Here is a 16,707-nt window from a genome sequence, read left to right on the forward strand (position 1 = left end):
CCAATTACATCGGCATCAGAGACCATACCCCACAATGCTGGGCCGACTTAACGCTGTTTCGGCGTAAGGACGCTCTACGGCGTTGTGGACGCTAGCAGCTGTGCACCTCAATCGGCGCAACAGTCCTCGGCGGAACGGTACGGCTGGAAAGGATACAGTTTTACGGCTGCCACATCCGAGGCCTTGCATGCCGACTTCTGTCGCCTGGTCTGCGGGTCAGGAAGTGTATTGCGCGAAGCCTCCACCATACCGAGCATTGACAATGCCAGTCGCCAAAACTCTGGACGCTCGAGATTGCCCCGCATGCAGCTGTCAATGTTGTCCCTTCGGAGAGTCATAATAATAGGACGCTTGCCTGCACTAAGCTAGCATGCAATCCCAGAGTGATACTCAGTCGCGACTATCAGGTTTGACCGCACGGATGGATATGTATCGCCCTTGAGTCCAGTGGCGGTAGGCTTCGACGCCAGTCATCACGTTAGTGAAGCGTTTGTCGAGGTCGAAGAGTCGCATAGCACCGTAAGGGACTGACCCAATCACTCCGAAAAGTCGCCACAGTGGCAACACATTGTCAGTGTAATTCTCAACGGTGATGTCAGTGAAGCCTGTTTGCCGCAGCATATCTTCGTAAGATCCCTGCTTCAATGTGTTCTGACAGTGAGATAGCCGTAGCACTTCCTGGAGCAGCGGAGAGTCCCAGTGAAACTCCGCCTCGTGCAGTAGGAGCACGCCAGCCGGTCTCAGTAAGCGGTAGAAGTTCTGCAGCACCTTCATTGATTCGTCGGCGTGAACGAATGTCTCCATCGTGTAGACTCCGTCAAATGAGCCATTGTTGAAGTCAGCCAGGTCGTGGTAGTCGCCTAGCCGCATCGAGACCTTGTGCTCAAGTTTGCGGTCGCGGATTGTTCGCCGGGCTTGCTGCACATGTAAAGGCGTGAGATCCACAACTTCGATAATTAGTCCCTTATGCGCCATGTAGCTGGCAACTTTGCCAGATCCAGCGCCAGCATCTAGGACCTTTGATCCCTTCTCAATGCCCAATCTTTCCCAGAGCTTCTCTTCCATGTCTCGCTGCGCGCATCCTATAGGAAATGGCCATAGTGTGCCGGGCGGCCAGTATTCACAGTGCCTGGCATTTCCGAGTAACAGCCAGTACCCTAAACGTGATTCAAGACTTGAGTAGTACTCCTGTACAGACGGCGTGGTGACGCTCTTGTTCGTCATTACAGCTGCCAGATCTGTCAGCGGACGTTCACTTCCCAGCGCTGCTACATGAATCTATGCCTAGGAGGACAGCAAAGCCAGCGCAGGCAACGCCGATAGTGACTCGAGTGAGCGTCCCTGCCATTGCTTTTCAAGGTTGTATGTACTGGCCGAGTGATGAGGGAACGGTCATGTGATGTAAGTGCTACGACAAACAGTCGTTCTTTGTTAGGATATAAAGCATACCGATGAGAACTCCCCCTTGCATGACATCCTGGCGGAGGCACCCTCCCATCTTGAGCCTCGTTCTTATGCCGCCGCACTTGCTGCGCTTGGCATGCTGCGCTCATTCTCTGACACTCACTCCGGCTTCGGCTCTGGCTTCGGCTCTAGCACTGACTCCAGCTCCAGGCATCCTCATAATCCTCGTACTCGCGGTATAGTCCTGTTATGCCGACGTCGTGGAGAAATGTCGTCTTCTTGGTCATATATTGATGTCCTACGAGCGCAACAATAGAGCTAACCGGGATGGTTTATTGTATACTCACACTCTCCCGAACGAGGAGTGCAACGACTATGTGTTACAGCTACTGGCGCACAAAGGGTGGCCGCAACCAGTCCTGCATTGTCAGCAGTCTGGAGCATGTCAACCAACATCCTCGCTGTGGTCGCCACGTCACCGTGCTTATATGTAACCTGCTTCGTGAAGTCCTCGCGTAAAGCAGAGCAGAGCGGCGCAAGCTCGAGCATCAAATAACGCAGAACATGGGTGACGGCGGCGGTAGGAGACACCTGCGCAGGCGGCGCCACAATGTTTTTAAGATCCCAAGAGGATTAAGAGTGCGCCCTACAGGCCTGAAGAGCCGGCGACTCGTCACGGGTCGCGATGATATTATCACTGCGGCTAGATCATATGAAAATTTTACTGAAGGTGCTCAATGGGTACATGTAGCGCTACAGTACCAAGTCCAATGCACCACCTTAACAGTAAAAGGGTTGTTAAGGATACTTTTTAGTGGGGCCGTGCGAAAGGCTCCATTTCCCTTAGATGCACCGCTTTCCAGATCTAGGTCCGGGCCATTGATATTCGTTGCTCAGTGCTTCGGAAGTAAGATTGATGGAGAGTAATGTTCGAGATGAGGAAACACGAGCTCTGAAGCAACACGATCTTGATGTTGCAGACGTTGCCGCGCAAGTGCGGGCTTTTCACCAACGCGGCGAGCAGTTCAGGATCTACCATGGCTCAACCAACAGCACGAGGAAGTCCGCGCTGGGAAGGGATCCACGGACCGTAGTCGATACGAGTCGCCTAAATCGTGTGCTTTACGTAGACGCGGAGTCAAAGTATGCACAGGTTGAACCAAACGTACCAATGGACAAGCTTGTCGAGCAGACACTGAAGCATGGCCTGATCCCTTCCGTCGTGATGGAATTTCCCGGCATCACTGTGGGTGGCGGTTACGCTGGTACAGCGGCTGAAAGCAGCTCTTTCCGGCATGGCTTCTTTGACCGCACAATGGACGAGGTCGAGATGGTGCTGGCAAATGGCGAGGTGGTGACGTGCTCCGAGAAACAGCGAGAGGACCTCTTTCGAGGGGCCGCCGGTGCGGTAGGCACCTTGGGCGTCGTGAGTATGGTGAAGCTACAGTTGCGGAAGGCTACGAAATTCGTCGCAACAACGTACCATCCAGTATCTGGTATGAAGGAAGCGATGGCGAAGCTACAGAGTTTCACGAGTCCCAGTAGCGAATGGGACTATGTAGATGGCATCATGTACTCGAGGACACAAGGGGCGATCATCACAGGCCGAATGACAGACACTGCAAACCCAGACATACCAATCCAGCGCTTCAGCGCCGCCAGCGATCCATGGTTCTATCTCCATGTCCGTGACCATATAAAGCAGACCGAAGGACCCATCACCGAGCTCGTTCCATTACCAGAGTACCTTTTCCGCTACGACCGAGGTGGCTTCTGGGTCGGAGCCGCCGCGTATAGCTACTTTCCAGGCGTACCTTTCAACAGCCTCACCCGATGGTTTCTCGACGACTTCCTCCACACACGCATGATGTACAACGCGCTGCACAGCAGTGGGCAGTCTGAGCGCATCATCGTTCAGGACTTGGCGCTTCCGTACGGTTCGGTGGAGGAGTTCGTGGACTTCACCGACAGCAGGCTTGGTATATGGCCATTGTGGCTATGTCCGCTAAAGCAGAGTCCCCAACCGACAATGCACCCGCACTTGAAGCAGAATGACAGCGATGGAAGGACACTACCGCCGATGCTCAATGTCGGGCTCTGGGGTCTAGGTCCTACCAGTCATGAAGCGTTCGTGCAAGCCAATCGCGATGTCGAACAGAGACTTCACGAACTCGGTGGCATGAAGTGGCTGTACGCACAGACATACTATACGGAGGAAGCCTTCTGGCAAGACTTTGACAAAGGTTGGTACGATGGCCTGCGGAAGAAGTACCACGCAACCTCGCTGCCATCCGTGTACGACAAGGTCAGAGTTGATGTCGAGAGTGAGCGCAAGTCAGCAGCGAATCGTTCTTGGCTGCAGACGGTGCTACATACGTGGCCCTTTAGCGGGCTCTATGGCTTGAAGAAGGCTATTGACTCTGGAGACTACCTATTGGCAAGGAACGCGGAGTGGAAGAACTGGGTACCAAGAGCATGACTCACGCTTGAGCGCTGTTTCAAATGTGCAGTTCCGAACATGGGCATCGCTCTCGAATCGCGAAGTGGACTCAGTCGGACATCGCGGGTGCTGAGGGTTTCAGCAGACCAACCTCTAGATCTAGCTGCTCGCAGCCACCGGGAGGCCGTTTCGAGGTTGTTGGGCAGTGTTCGCGCAGTTGCTGCTTCGCCTTACCGACAGCGGAGCTTGTTGAGCTTGGCTTGACGGACTCCGCGGGCTCACCTAGAGTGCTTTGCGCGTGAGCGAACACTCTCACACCAGCATGCCCAAATACTCTGCTCTTCCACCTACAGCTTTCTCCAGCTGCGGCCACTGCACCAGAAACCGGTCGACGACCCTGCACAACAGCTTGCCGCTCAAGCTCGGCTGCTTGACCCTAGCCCAGCTTTCTACGTAGATCGTCCGCATCTTGTGCCTCTCACTGCAGCCCCTGTGGTTAAGGAACCGTAGCAATATGCTCGTGAAGACCAGTATCGTCGAGGTCGCCGGCCCGTTGCAGAGGATGAGATCCGGAAAGTCGGTCTTGCCAGCCTGCGGTAAGTGGCCGTCCCTCGTGTCAGTCGTGTGCGTGGTCAACACCTTCCAGCACTCCAGCGTGCACTGCAAGCTTGATACGGGTGAAGTCCAGAGGGATTGGTGGATCTCTCTCGCTCTCGGCACGGTCACGATTTCGTACTTTCCAGGACCAATGTCTGTTGCCTTCTTCACCTTGCCCGCCATCAGGTGGTCCTGCGTGCTGAGAGGGGTAGCCATCTCCTCGAACTCCTTGGCACGCTGCGCGCTGATGCTGTCGCCGGAACTTACGACCCATGTCCGATGGGTGTAGTCCTTCCAGTTGAGCTTGAGTTTTGGATCCGGATCTGTGACTGCCCGCTCTAGCATGGACATCATTTCTGCTGTATGGCCGCCCGAACCGAGTACAATGAGGAGATGGGTTGGTTCTTGAGCGTTTTGGCGGCCATGGCGAAGGGGCTTGTTCCGCTTAGGGTCGGTGATGATTAGGACACGGTAGGCGATGGCGGGGAGGAGGATGAGAGGGATGATGGTGAGAATGGAGGTGACGATACCCATCGTGGCGATATGTGAGACTTGAGCTTGTGAAGTGAAGGTTTGGTCAGATCTGCGTGTAGCTGTCGAAAGGGTGAATGTCTGTTGTTTGACCCTTTCGAGGCATCGCTGGCCGCAATCTATGAAATGTCTCTCGGCGACGGGAGGTGGGGTTAAGCCATTGGGAAGCACTGACGATCTCGAGTGGATCGCGTTGGCGGGCCGAGAAAGGGGATCGCCGGTGGCGCCATCCCGTTCACATGTCAAAGCGAAGGACGAACGACGACTGCGTTTGGGGGCGATATCTTGCTATTGCTTCAGGCTTGGTCTACTTCGCACTCAGATCGATGTCTTCCACACGGTAGTGATCCGCCACGATGCGATACAGAAAGCTGGGCGCGCATCCTCCAAGATTCGTAATGTAGAGGTCCACCAGCTCACTGTCCACCCAATCATAGATCGGATTCACAACATCCACCTTCTCCATGAACTCCCCTTCCTCGAATCCGACAACTTTACTCGGATCTCCGTATTCGATCAGATCATCCGTTGCGAACGGATACACCGGACTGAGTTTGTAGACTCCGCTCAGCACCACTACAGGCACCCGGTGATGTTTCGCCGCCTGCGCGATCGTTGCCGCGCCGGCAGCAGCCAGTAACGAGCCATTCGCAAGCACGGTATGAGGGGCCATGATCACCTTGTTGATGCGCGACATGAGGGCAAAGACTGCAGAGTCTGGGATGAGGATGACGGTAATGCCCATGCTTGTGAGAGGCTTCCACCGCTCGTCGCCGCCTTCTTCGTCCTCACCGGACCCTTTCTTGCCACCGTTAACAATGGTGGCGTGCGTTGCCTCGTGATCGTTCGGGTAGGCTTCTGCATGGACGACGGTGAACTTGCGCTTTCGTGCTGCCGTTGCGAGGAATCTCTGCACAGTTTGCGAGGACGTATGTGTGAGTATGATCTCGTTGCTGTGGATGTGGTCCAGAGCAGACTCGGCGATTTGAGTGTCTACCACGTCCAGCTCATCCTGCAATTCTTGTATGCCGTTGATGACTTCGGCTTTGATGTCAAGCTTCTCCTTGACTTCATCGTCATGCGTTTGAGGTACTGGCTTTATCAATGGAGACTGCGAAGCGGTTGGCGGAGTGGCAAAAGGAGAGCGGCCTGCAGGCTGCTGAAGAATGCTGAAGAGGGACGTCACTGAAGGCGGTTGTCCCGCATAAGATGTGCTCGATCCGGGTAATAGCGGCCGCTGGGCGGCGTCTTCTGACTGCCAGTCTTGAGTTGAACTGGCTGCTGTCGCCAGTAAATCCTGCGGAAGCGCTGCTGCCCCATGAAGCGGGCTAAACTCGGACATCTTGGTCGGTAACGGAGGCCTTTGGAGGGTCTCGCCCGGGACAGGAGTCAGAGGGGTGGGCGGAGACAGCGGAGTGCCTCCTGCCGCATCCTGGTCCTCCTCTGCGACTTCGCGGATGACACCAAGGACTCGTCGCACAATGTTGCCGACGGCCATCTCCCGCGGCTGAGCAGCGACCAGTCTTCGGCCCACATCGCGAACGTGCTGGATCAGTTTCGAAGCGTCGCGGATGCGCTCTGCCGCAACAACGTGAAGTAATAAATGGGTCGTGGCAATCGCACAAGGTCTCGAGTTTTTTATCTGGCGCCGCTTGAGCAAGGATATGAACAGTTCGATCGAGGTCTCAATGTCATTGTGTTTCAGGGACTTGAGGTATGTGGAGAGAGAGGGTGTCTGCGGGATTGTCGTTGCAGGCATGACTGTATCGCGTCTGGGAACCCAGGGCTGAGTCGGTGCAAAATGTCACGTTGATTGATCAAACGGCTTGAGGAGTTCCTAGCCCAGGATGATCCGTCGACAAGCTTACTGCTTGATTGAAAGGTGGAGGTGTCGCCCCATTGACTGTTACTGGTCCGAATTCGTGTAAATTGCAGTTCGTGAGACTGTCTCATGCATAGGTATTTGCGATATATGTGGAGTCATGCGATCCGAATCCGACGAGTCTGTGCGCTGATGCGCCTCGCTCCATCAATCTCCCCGCGTCGCCAGCCATCATCATTACCACCAAACGCTCTTCCTTCGGACTCCTTCTTGGTACTTGAACTACCACAGCACGCTGGCTGGCGTTGTTGTAGGAAGTTTGGTCTGTAACTCTTTGGCGCATCGACTCAACGATCCTATTGTGATACAGTCAGCAGGAGAAGACCGTGTTCGCGACCCTTACGGCTTCAGCTGGCCCGATTCGGAGCACGCGGTAACACCGGACACGTGGTCGGGTGCGGGTTCCTAGCAATCGCCGTCGTTGCTGTATTGCCGGTGTACATGGAATGTTGAGAGTGATGAATAGCCTCAACATCGTGTCGAGGCTTACCACCACCCCTCCCCCATCTCCGCCGCGCTCCCGGACCACCTCGTCGGTGCATGTGCAGACCGCGAAAGGCAATGATAAGGGCAGTGACAGTACGGCGAGCTCTGAGTCGTTCGACTCCGGCGCTTTGTCGGAGAAGCTGGGCGCGGTGAAGTCGGAACAGGGTTTCGAACAGGACGACGCGGGAGATGCGCCGGAGCGGACGGATGACGAGAAGACGCCTTTACTGGGAGACGGCACCTCGAAACCATCTCAATCACAGCAGAAGAGTCGACTATGGGATGTACCGAAGCGGGTAGTTCGCGCCATACTCTACGGCGCAACCGTGGTCATCACAACAATCACTGCCCCAGGCCGCTATGTGATCGCTTGCTTCTACGATGAGAATGGTCACTTCTCCGCGATACTACCACTGAAGAACTTCAAGAGCTTGCTTTCCCGCCGGAAACGAAAGTCCACCTCGCAGGCAGTAGGGTTGGACAATGCGCCACAGACTACGTCCAGCGATGAGAAGAAGCGACCTCAAGCGCCACGCAACACGTCTCACGTACGCTCGCCATCACTCGAAAGCAATACTTCCATAGTGTCTGGAGCTTCCGATGATGGTGAGACCGAGTCTGACCGCATAAATGACAGTCCTGCGCGACACACACGGTCAAAAACGGCGGCAGCGGCCAGTACTCAGCAAGGCGACGATATCGCTCCTCACCGCAAAGGTGGTCGGGTCAAGCTGCTACACAACGATGAAGCTCTTCGGAAACGAAAGCTCGCGCGAGCACAGCAGAAGAAGCTGCAAGCTGCCAATCCGGACGATGTAGCCGCCATGGCGTCATCGCTCAAATCACCGTCGTCTCCTACTGCTTCATCTAAGTTGACTCGCTACCCCCGTTCTCCGGCTCCACCACGGCCGTTAGTACCACGCCGTCAACCGTCGTATGTCCTGTCGTACTCCACCGAGACACCGAAAAAGACCCTCATTATCGACCTTGATGAGACGCTTATCCATTCCATGGCCAAGGGTGGGCGTATGTCGACCGGTCATATGGTCGAAGTACGGCTTGGCGGCGCCATATCCGGCTCTGGCGTGCACTTGGGTCCTGGAGTGCCTATCCTGTACTATGTGCATGAGCGGCCCGGATGTCACGATTTCTTGCGGAAAGTGGCGAAGTGGTACAACCTTGTCATCTTTACCGCATCGGTACAGGAGTATGCGGATCCGGTCATTGACTGGCTCGAGAGGGAGCGAAAGTACTTCAGCGGGCGCTACTACAGACAGCATTGCACCTTTAGGAACGGTGCATACATCAAAGATCTGGCGCAGGTGGAGCCTGACTTGAGTAAGGTGATGATCCTGGATAATTCGCCAATGTCTTACATCTTCCATGAGGGTCAGTACAGCTGCTTCCGAGCCTGTGCTCTCTACTGACTTCCACGCAGATAATGCGATACCCGTAGAAGGCTGGATCAGCGACCCGACAGACAACGATCTGTTACATCTCGTTCCCCTTCTGGAAGGCCTGCAATACGTAACAGACGTACGCGCATTGCTTGCTTTGCGACAAGGTCAAGCGCAGCAAGCTTAATCGGCTGACTGCCATAAATTGGCCGGCATTTGGTCGATTTTCGCAACACAGCGGAGGCGTTACGGATGGTTCCGCAATCTGTATGTATAGTGAGAGATATGCTTTCTGAGGTGTATTAGAGCTTGCACATATGCAGCACGTATCCTGCATGGCAACCAGCCTCATTCATTGCGCACTTACAGCGTTCATAGGTCAGCTCCACCCTCGATTCCAACACCGGGCATCCGACCTTCCAAAAATTCCTTCGCCATATCTGACAAGGTCATCCACTCTACACCTTCGTGTTTGTTGATGTACTCGATGATGCTGCGAGGCGCATTAACGAGGCCGCAACTGCTTTTCTTTAACATCAATAACTCACCGCTCATGCATTAGTATCACCTACATCGTTGGATGCACCCCATCAGCGTTATCCCAGACAGCACGCAGAAGATATGAGGATTGAATTGACTTACATGAGGCTTCCCACTAACTTGAGGATGGATGCTCATCGGAAAGATGAACGTATCACACTCCCGATAAGCGAAGTCGAACTGCTGCAACCAGAGCTTCTCCACCACATCAGTGTCGACGAAGCCCTGAGCACCAGCGCGACCGGGAATGGGTTGCAGCGGAGGCCAGTCATCCAAGTGCCAGTTTGCTGGTATCTCGACCACCTTCGAAGGACGCATCTTCGTCATGGGCATCATCCACGCATCTGCGGATTTAGAGATGTCTGTCTCGATCCAGGTCTGGCTGTTATCCGGAGCGAAGTACGGCTGGACGTCATGATGCATGAAGCTGTGATCGTACAGTATCCCCTCGGCCTCGAGCTGGGGGATGAGCTCTTTTGAAGTTGACCAAGCTGGCGCGGTATATCCGAGCGGTCGTTTGCCGCAGAATTTGGTCAGGACATCGATCGAACGCGTCAGCACTGCCTGTTGCTCCTTGGCTGAGAGCTGCGACACGTATTCATGAGTGTAGCCATGCAGTCCGATCTCCTACGACCCCACGGCTCAGCTTAAAGTACTGCTGTGACAGAGAAAGACTACCTTACATGGCCCGCATCTCTGACTTTCGCAAGCTGCTTTGGAAAACTTTCGATGCTGTGGGCGGGCGTGAAGAAGGTCGCCTTAATGTTATACTTGTCGTAGAGCTTGAGCAGGCGATCGATACCCACCGTCGCGCCGTAGACACCGCGGCTGACGTTGGTGGGATTCTGCGGCGAGCCGTCACAGGTGTTGATCCAGTTCGCTACGGCGTCGACGTCGATGCCGTAGCCTACGAGTACTCGCTTCTTCCCCATCCTCTAACTAGCCAACAGAGAACTGGAGCGTACAATGATGCCCTTCTTCTCTCTAGTATTGTTCGAGTCGCGTTGCATCCTCCAGCAACGCCGCCGGCCAACGCCATCGTGCCGAGATAGGAAGGTACTTCGCCCCACCTCTATCGCGTTGCCTGCATAGGCTTTGCCGGCAGCCGACAATTCATCGACAACCTCATGACTGATTGCATTGTTTCATTAGGATAGTGTCACAGATGCTATGGTCGTCAGATGCCAGTGTTGCGGCTCTAAACCGCAATTACACCTTGATCGAGTCCAATTAACAGCACCATATCTGGGACCAGTGCGACATCCTTGCGGACCACCAGCGGGCAAGATGTTGCAAATACATTGCGAAGGCACACCTTATCAGGTAGGTGGACTGAGCACGATCATTTATTCATGGAAGGCTAAAACTTCGAAGATCGGTCTGAAGCACGGTCAGGAAGCGAAGTTACAGATCTCACGATGCCTGAACTTCTACGCCGGCATGTTCCAAGAAACTGCGAAGATGGATTGGGGAAGGGTGCAGCAGCTTGCCATGACCTTTGAGTCGATCATGGAAAGGAAATGGCCGGCGTACCTGGAGGAAATGCACGGTATGATCATTAAAGTATGATAAAAAGGGGACCACTGACTAGCGAAAGGTGTTGCCGATGGCGCCGGTGTTGATATGGCAGAGATCATAGCGATTAACGTCCGCACTGAGATTGCCTTCGGCATGTTTTCCGACGGCTGCACAGCTTTGTCGTGGCGAACCGAGTATGCCAGCTTTCTGGCGCAGAACTGGGATTGGATGGAGGCGCAGAAGGAGAACCTTATCATCCTCACCATTGAGCAAACCGACAAGCCGACCATCAAGATGGTTACCGAGGCCGGCTTAATCGGTAAGATAGGCATGAACTCCGCCGGCGTCGGTGTATGCCTCAACGCCATCAAAGCCAAGGGTATGGATCCAACCCGTATACCATGCCATCTTGGGCTACGGATGGTGCTCGAAAGCCAAAGCCGAGATGAAGCAGTACAGAAGCTGGAGAAGTATGGCGTCGCTTCATCCTGCCATATGCTAGTGGCAGACGCTCATGGTGGCGTTGGACTGGAATGGAGTTCGGTCGAGCTCCAGAAGGTTCCCATGAACGTCTCCGAGCAGGTGTTCCATTCCAACCATTACCTGAGGAAGCATAAAGGCGTCGAAGATACCAATTGGCTTGGCGACTCAAATTTCCGCGTAGTAAGGATTGAGGAGCTGTGCAAGTCATTGGGGGGCCACCCGAACTCACAGAATCTATTCGAACTGTTCAAAGACGAAGCCAACTATCCCGGCTCCATATGCCGGTCACAGTTAGATGGTGCTCAGTCTGCAAGTCTGTTCAATATCATAATGGACCTTCAGGCAAGGACTGCTACCGTGACGCTAGGTCGACCTGTTGCGCCTGAAGAAGTTGTGCAATTAGTGTTCTGATTAGCGAGCATCCCTGTCATGCTATGCGGCTTAATTGTGCGCCAGAACAGTATGAACACACGTTCTAGACCATCGCTTGCGTTCAGCAAGTACTGCTGGGGTCAGCCCGGCGCACACTTCGAGCTTTTCTCACATAATCAGCCCAGAGATGCCATGAAAGCCTGCATCCTGTCTTTCAGATTGGAGCACTTAGACTTCTCTTCAGCTCGCGCCTTCCGCAGCTCCGCATCCTTCTCATCTAGAGCAGCCTTAAACGCTAGATCGTACTGCGCTTTTGCAGCTCGTAGCTTCTCGTCTGCAGCCAGTATCTTGTTGTCGTTGTTACAAGGGATGTCGTGATATAAAGCAGCGATCTCACGTTCGACCTGCTGCAATTCCTGCTCAAGGTCGGCAATGTCCGCTTGTTTACGATCGTGCAGCTTCTTGTACGCTTCTTGGACCTGCTTGACCGTTACTCGCTTCAGGACTGTCTTACCTCCGGGAACCGGAACTTCTACATCCATCGTCTCCTCTCCTAAAGGGCGTTGAAGTGCACGGAAGGCATCCTTGACAGCTTTGATTTCAGCCTGACTCGGTATGTCTGGCCTCGTAATTAGTTTTCCGGTAACGTTGATTCCTTGCATGCGTAGCTCTATTTCCTGCTGGATAGGCTCAAACATGCTCTCATCAGACTCGGTAACTCCACGCTGGTACGCCGCAACAGCCCCTGTAGCCAGTTAGCAGTATGCGACAAGAAGGCTTGAGTCAGACGTCATACTGTCAAAACCTTCGATCAATGGGTGCACGGCGTCTTTCTGCGGTCGTGTAAATCTCTTGAAGAAACCCTTACCAGGGGTGGAGGCGTGATTCGCAGTCTTTGAACTTGGAAGGGCTGACGCTCTGGCACTGTCGTCTACCCGCTTATGTCGCTTGTTGGGCAAGTTGTCGAAAAGACCTGCGGCTGAGGTGCGCTTTCGCTGCTCTGGCGGCATATTCTCCTTCCCAGCTGACTCCATCAGAAACGCCTTGAGTGCGCTGCGTACGTCACCTTTTGTGGCAGACATATCGTCGGCACCGAGCGATTGTGTCATGGTCGGTGGGCCGTCAAGTCGAAGTGAGGTTGTTGAAGCCGCTGAAACTCGTGCGGAAGGTGCGGATGTGAGACGCGCCCTCCCAATGAGCGTGCCTTCCTTGGCGGTTATGGAGGGCAATGCTACCTCGACGGTCACGCTGCGTGTTTGGTCTGTCATCTCAAAAGGCTTGTACAAGAATGGTATCTCTATCCTACACGGCAGATCATGAGCTTGTAGCGCTTGCATCCGAGCCTTCTGCGGCTACGAGCACTTCCTTGTCTTCGAGCAACTTCGCCAGACTGCCATCCTGGTGCATCGACATCATGATATCCGTCCCACCTACGAACTCCTTATCCACGTAAAGTTGTGGGATCGTAGGCCAGTCCGAGTACTCCTTGATACCTGCACAAGATCAGCTCATGATTGACTTGCAACTGAAACCACTCTCAACCGCAGCACATACCTGACCTCAGCTCCTCATCCTCTAACACATTGAAAGCGGTGAACTTCTGCGGATCTACTCCTTGCAGGCCTAGGATCTGAATGCTTGCTCTTGAAAACCCACACTGTGGCGTTTCTGGGGTGCCCTTCATGAACAATACAACTGGCGCTGTGGCAACGGCCTTATCAATGGCCTGTCTTGTCTCGGTTGATAGAAACGATCTCTGAAGCGCGGCAAATCGTGGCGAGAGGAGAGGGTTGCGCCGCGGGCGGAGCGCTTGACCAGCAACCTGTGAACGCTATCAGCTATGAACGATCTATACGACGCCACTTAGAACCTACCGCCGATATAGTGGTTCTGGAAAACATTGTAAGAACCTTTGGTCGTGACAGTTCCTTACCGAGATTGAGTGTATCTGAGTGAGCCTTCCGAACATGATGCAAGGATTGATTACTGTTCAAAGTGGGGCAAAAAGGCACCTACGCGATTACAAAGGAAGGCACAAGATGTAGCGACGACACCTCTGGGCATATAATAGCACCTCCAGCTCCTGACGCAGCTCAAAGAATCCGGATGACTCGCTTATGGGATACTCGAGACGCACTCTTGTGATGCCTCCGCAAAGATGGTTTCTGCAAGACGTGTATGGCCTGGTCTCAGGCCCATAGATGCTAATTTTCTTGTAAGGGTGACCTGGGAGACCTCGGTCGCCTTAGCAGTGCTATACCCAGTCTACAGATTCATATGGCTACCTACGAGTGAATCCATTTTGCGTCTGCTGTTTAGCTCAGCATACCGACCAAGGCTTCCCTCTCCTCGGCGACGGAAAGCTTCAGAACCGTTTAGAGCTGCTGATCATCTTAACGACGGCAAGCATCACCTTCTGCTGGCCGCCACCGGTTCGGTCGCTACTATCAAGATACCAAACATTGTTTCAGCGTTGTCGAAGTATGACAACCTCTCTATCCGCATCCTGCTCTCCGACTCCGCGGCCAACTTCCTCCAAGGTCAAGCCGCAGAACAGCCTCACCTTGAAGACATTGTTGCGATGAAGAACGTAGATGCCATCTACTTCGATAACGACGAGTGGCGCAAACCTTGGGTCCGGGGTGACAATATCCTCCACATCGAGCTTCGTCGCTGGGCTGACTTGATGGTCATTACACCCTTGTCAGCGAACAGTCTGGCCAAACTCGCTCAGGGCATGTCTGATAACCTCATTAGCTCGGTAGCTAGAGCGTGGGATGCGTCTGGCATGATTGATCAGGCTCGGCCCGGTGTGCCTCTTCCGTATGACGGCAAGAAGGGCATTATCGTTGCTCCAGCGATGAACACGGCTATGTGGCACAATCCGGTCACGGCTGAGCATCTGGACAGGTTGGAGAACGTCTGGAACGTGAAGAACGGAGGTTGGTTCGAAGTGCTTCGACCGATTGAGAAGGAGCTCGCCTGTGGCGATACCGGGTCCGGAGCGATGCATGACTGGAAGCGGATTGTCGCGACCATTGAGGCTCGTCTCTCTCTTCACACGTCGGTTGTGGAGTGAAAGGACTAGTGAGACAGACTCGGAAATCATGACTGTAGTTATCGTTAAAGGATGTTAAGCAGCTGGGGTATCTTCTTGCGCCAAGAAGCAACAAAGAAAGCACAAGCGCAAGGCCGCCACCACCCTGGCGCCAGCATTAACAATCTTTCATTGACAATCACCACTGCTCATACCAACACATGCCTGTATCGTACCGTTATCACGAAGCAGCCCTCCACCGGAAAGGCTCGCTGTCACCCGTTCGGCTGGGATGCAGCGCGCTATCCGGCCGTTGCACCAGGTGTGCAAACTGGGGATTCACGCCCATCGGCGCCGAGATCTCAACTTCGCGCTCCTGCACGTGAACTGGCAGTTTCGGGCCAACACTCTGTCTGTTACGACCCATGAACGGAAAGATCTTCTTCTGAGTGCAGTCTGTGGCGCGGGAGTACTTGCTTGATGGCGAAATGGGCTCCTTAACGGGCGACGAGGTGGTCGAGCTGCTGTGGTATGACGGCAGAAAGGATGATCTGCGCTCGCTAGTGAAGATCTTGAACGGGCTGCCGCTCTTGGATGGAGTGATCGGATTTGGTATGTACGATTGAGCGAGTTCTGCCGCAGGTGGCGTGCTGCTGCCTGGCATGGGCGTCTTGTGGACCGCGATGGCACCTTTGGCGCGGACTTGGCGGGCTGTAATGTTGCGACTTCTGTCGCGGAAGACGCAGCTCTAGCTCTTCGTCAGTGTCTGCGAAGATCCAGGGCACGAACAGGACTTACGGCGACCAGGTTAATGAAGCCCAAGACGAAGATTATGATGCCCGAACCGATGACGATGCGCCAAAAGGGTAGACCGAGGGCCTGCTCACTGGTAGCTGGCTTGTTGAGGTTGCCGAGCATGTTGATGCCGAGCACGATCATCGCAAGCGCAAGGCTTACGAAGCCGTGAGTCGGACTGAGTAGTGGCCAATTACGGGCGAAGTAGGTACGAAAGAGTGACAGCTCCGAGGCCAGGAGAAACACTGCTATCATTAGCGTTCGCTGCCTATGCTTTCTTTGTGGGCCCAACTTACTGCCGACAATCGCCGTCAAAACATGGCTCACGGCGTCGAAGAAGAAAAACTTTGATTGCAGCGAGGTCTTCACCAGCATTATCACGCTGGCCGCGATCACCGCAAGCAAGCCGACGATGTTCATCCCACGGATGCAGTTTAGGATGATATAGCCTGGACCGGCGAGTGACTTGGGAGATAGAGTCATCTTTGTGGTGTTACGGTCGGTTGCGGCTTGGGTGGTTTGATGTCTTGCTGTAAGGGTATCAAGGCGGTGATCTTCGAACGGCACGTAGAGTAGCCTGATGGCGGTCAGCGCGGCTGGTGCAAACCTCAACATTGACTGTGGCTTACTTTCTGAACGGCCAAAGTCGCAAGAACACGTATTGAAGGCAGGCTGTAGTATTAGATGATGGCTGTCCAGCAGGCCGGAGTATTATGATGGGCGAGAGGAAGTGTTTGCGGAACGTGGTTGAGTTGGTCAACAGCTCTAGAAAGACTAAGAAATGTAATGTTTGCTGAAGGCCAAGGAAAAGGAAAGCATGAGCGCTGATGATGAGGGTGCCATCAATGAACGCGCTACACAATAGAAACACCACAGCCGTGAATAGTCACAAGACTATATTGAGCTGTTGTTACAATAACTTGCGACAGCAGGTATAGGCGCGCTCAACTTCACTCTGGCTCGATCTTTGTCGATCTAGTCACGACCCTGAGGCCTGAAACGAACATAGTCTTTTTGGGCAAGCTGGACTTGTGAAAATGCCTGGTTCAGAGCTTGAAGTGCTTCTATTTGTGATGAAAACATGGTCTTGGTTGGCCGTGGCCGTTCATTGACAATGCAGGGTCGTTATACGCTCAGGTCGCGAAGTCTCGCCACGCTTCGATTGGTGAGTAGTGGTTGACGAAGAGGCGCGAGCCGCGACGTTGCCGCTGCAGTAAGTTTCAGA

The 16,707-nt window shown here is 54.0% G+C and overlaps 10 protein-coding genes across 10 annotated transcripts; 3 read left to right on the top strand and 7 right to left on the bottom strand.

Annotated features, from left to right (window-relative positions):
* Nucleotides 1–168: 168 nt before the first annotated feature.
* On the bottom strand, nucleotides 169–1,859 carry BAUCODRAFT_33346 (uncharacterized protein). Its single transcript, XM_007677106.1, has 2 exons — nucleotides 1,450–1,859; nucleotides 169–1,229 (listed from the first exon to the last, which is right to left on the bottom strand). The coding sequence occupies exons 1-2, from the start codon at nucleotides 1,496–1,498 to the stop codon at nucleotides 391–393; spliced, it is 888 nt and encodes a 295-aa protein (XP_007675296.1). The 5' UTR covers nucleotides 1,499–1,859; the 3' UTR covers nucleotides 169–390.
* A 281-nt stretch (nucleotides 1,860–2,140) lies between these two features.
* Nucleotides 2,141–4,020, top strand: BAUCODRAFT_460309 (uncharacterized protein). The gene has a single exon (XM_007677717.1). It carries the CDS (start codon nucleotides 2,321–2,323, stop codon nucleotides 3,881–3,883), a length of 1,563 nt encoding a protein of 520 aa, XP_007675907.1. The 5' UTR covers nucleotides 2,141–2,320; the 3' UTR covers nucleotides 3,884–4,020.
* Nucleotides 4,021–4,156: 136 nt separating this feature from the next.
* BAUCODRAFT_68974 (glycosyltransferase family 1 protein) lies at nucleotides 4,157–4,975 on the bottom strand (the record flags this gene model as incomplete). Its single annotated transcript, XM_007677287.1, has 1 exon — nucleotides 4,157–4,975. One exon carries the CDS (start codon nucleotides 4,973–4,975, stop codon nucleotides 4,157–4,159), a length of 819 nt encoding a protein of 272 aa, XP_007675477.1.
* Nucleotides 4,976–5,004: 29 nt separating this feature from the next.
* On the bottom strand, nucleotides 5,005–7,015 carry BAUCODRAFT_460357 (uncharacterized protein). The gene has a single exon (XM_007677718.1). The coding sequence runs from the start codon at nucleotides 6,729–6,731 to the stop codon at nucleotides 5,280–5,282; it is 1,452 nt and encodes a 483-aa protein (XP_007675908.1). The 5' UTR covers nucleotides 6,732–7,015; the 3' UTR covers nucleotides 5,005–5,279.
* Nucleotides 7,016–8,799: 1,784 nt separating this feature from the next.
* On the bottom strand, nucleotides 8,800–10,209 carry BAUCODRAFT_575641 (uncharacterized protein; the record flags this gene model as incomplete). Its single annotated transcript, XM_007677719.1, has 4 exons — nucleotides 8,800–9,230; nucleotides 9,286–9,305; nucleotides 9,380–9,904; nucleotides 9,961–10,209. 4 exons carry the CDS (start codon nucleotides 10,207–10,209, stop codon nucleotides 9,110–9,112), a joined length of 915 nt encoding a protein of 304 aa, XP_007675909.1. The 3' UTR covers nucleotides 8,800–9,109.
* A 355-nt stretch (nucleotides 10,210–10,564) lies between these two features.
* Nucleotides 10,565–11,689, top strand: BAUCODRAFT_68242 (uncharacterized protein; the record flags this gene model as incomplete). The annotated part of the gene is made up of 3 exons (XM_007677227.1): nucleotides 10,565–10,600; nucleotides 10,652–10,826; nucleotides 10,875–11,689. The coding sequence occupies 3 exons, from the start codon at nucleotides 10,565–10,567 to the stop codon at nucleotides 11,687–11,689; spliced, it is 1,026 nt and encodes a 341-aa protein (XP_007675417.1).
* A 137-nt stretch (nucleotides 11,690–11,826) lies between these two features.
* On the bottom strand, nucleotides 11,827–12,759 carry BAUCODRAFT_147687 (uncharacterized protein; the record flags this gene model as incomplete). Its single annotated transcript, XM_007677720.1, has 2 exons — nucleotides 11,827–12,395; nucleotides 12,447–12,759. The coding sequence occupies 2 exons, from the start codon at nucleotides 12,757–12,759 to the stop codon at nucleotides 11,827–11,829; spliced, it is 882 nt and encodes a 293-aa protein (XP_007675910.1).
* A 205-nt stretch (nucleotides 12,760–12,964) lies between these two features.
* BAUCODRAFT_122059 (uncharacterized protein) lies at nucleotides 12,965–13,551 on the bottom strand (the record flags this gene model as incomplete). Its single annotated transcript, XM_007677721.1, has 3 exons — nucleotides 12,965–13,143; nucleotides 13,205–13,472; nucleotides 13,525–13,551. The coding sequence occupies 3 exons, from the start codon at nucleotides 13,549–13,551 to the stop codon at nucleotides 12,965–12,967; spliced, it is 474 nt and encodes a 157-aa protein (XP_007675911.1).
* A 464-nt stretch (nucleotides 13,552–14,015) lies between these two features.
* BAUCODRAFT_40203 (uncharacterized protein) lies at nucleotides 14,016–14,708 on the top strand (the record flags this gene model as incomplete). The annotated part of the gene is made up of 1 exon (XM_007677137.1): nucleotides 14,016–14,708. A coding segment is annotated over one exon (693 nt), but the record flags the coding sequence as incomplete, so codon positions are not given.
* A 664-nt stretch (nucleotides 14,709–15,372) lies between these two features.
* BAUCODRAFT_51646 (uncharacterized protein) lies at nucleotides 15,373–15,965 on the bottom strand (the record flags this gene model as incomplete). The annotated part of the gene is made up of 3 exons (XM_007677167.1): nucleotides 15,373–15,435; nucleotides 15,486–15,727; nucleotides 15,779–15,965. Coding segments are annotated over 3 exons (492 nt in total), but the record flags the coding sequence as incomplete, so codon positions are not given.
* Between the last annotated feature and the right edge of the window lie 742 nt (nucleotides 15,966–16,707).

Source organism: Baudoinia panamericana, assembly GCF_000338955.1.
Source record: "Baudoinia panamericana UAMH 10762 unplaced genomic scaffold BAUCOscaffold_5, whole genome shotgun sequence".
NCBI lineage: Eukaryota > Fungi > Ascomycota > Dothideomycetes > Mycosphaerellales > Teratosphaeriaceae > Baudoinia > Baudoinia panamericana.

Excerpts from the sequence above, each read along its gene's own strand:
- BAUCODRAFT_33346 (XM_007677106.1), bottom strand. The coding sequence starts at position 1,498 with ATGGGAGGGTGCCTCCGCCAGGATGTCATGCAAGGGGGAGTTCTCATC. Across the intron at positions 1,230-1,449 it reads GCAAGGGGGAGTTCTCATCG|CTGTAATGACGAACAAGAGC; the intron begins GTATGCTTTATA and ends CAGATCTGGCAG.
- BAUCODRAFT_460357 (XM_007677718.1), bottom strand. The coding sequence starts at position 6,731 with ATGCCTGCAACGACAATCCCGCAGACACCCTCTCTCTCCACATACCTC.
- BAUCODRAFT_460309 (XM_007677717.1), top strand. The coding sequence starts at position 2,321 with ATGGAGAGTAATGTTCGAGATGAGGAAACACGAGCTCTGAAGCAACAC.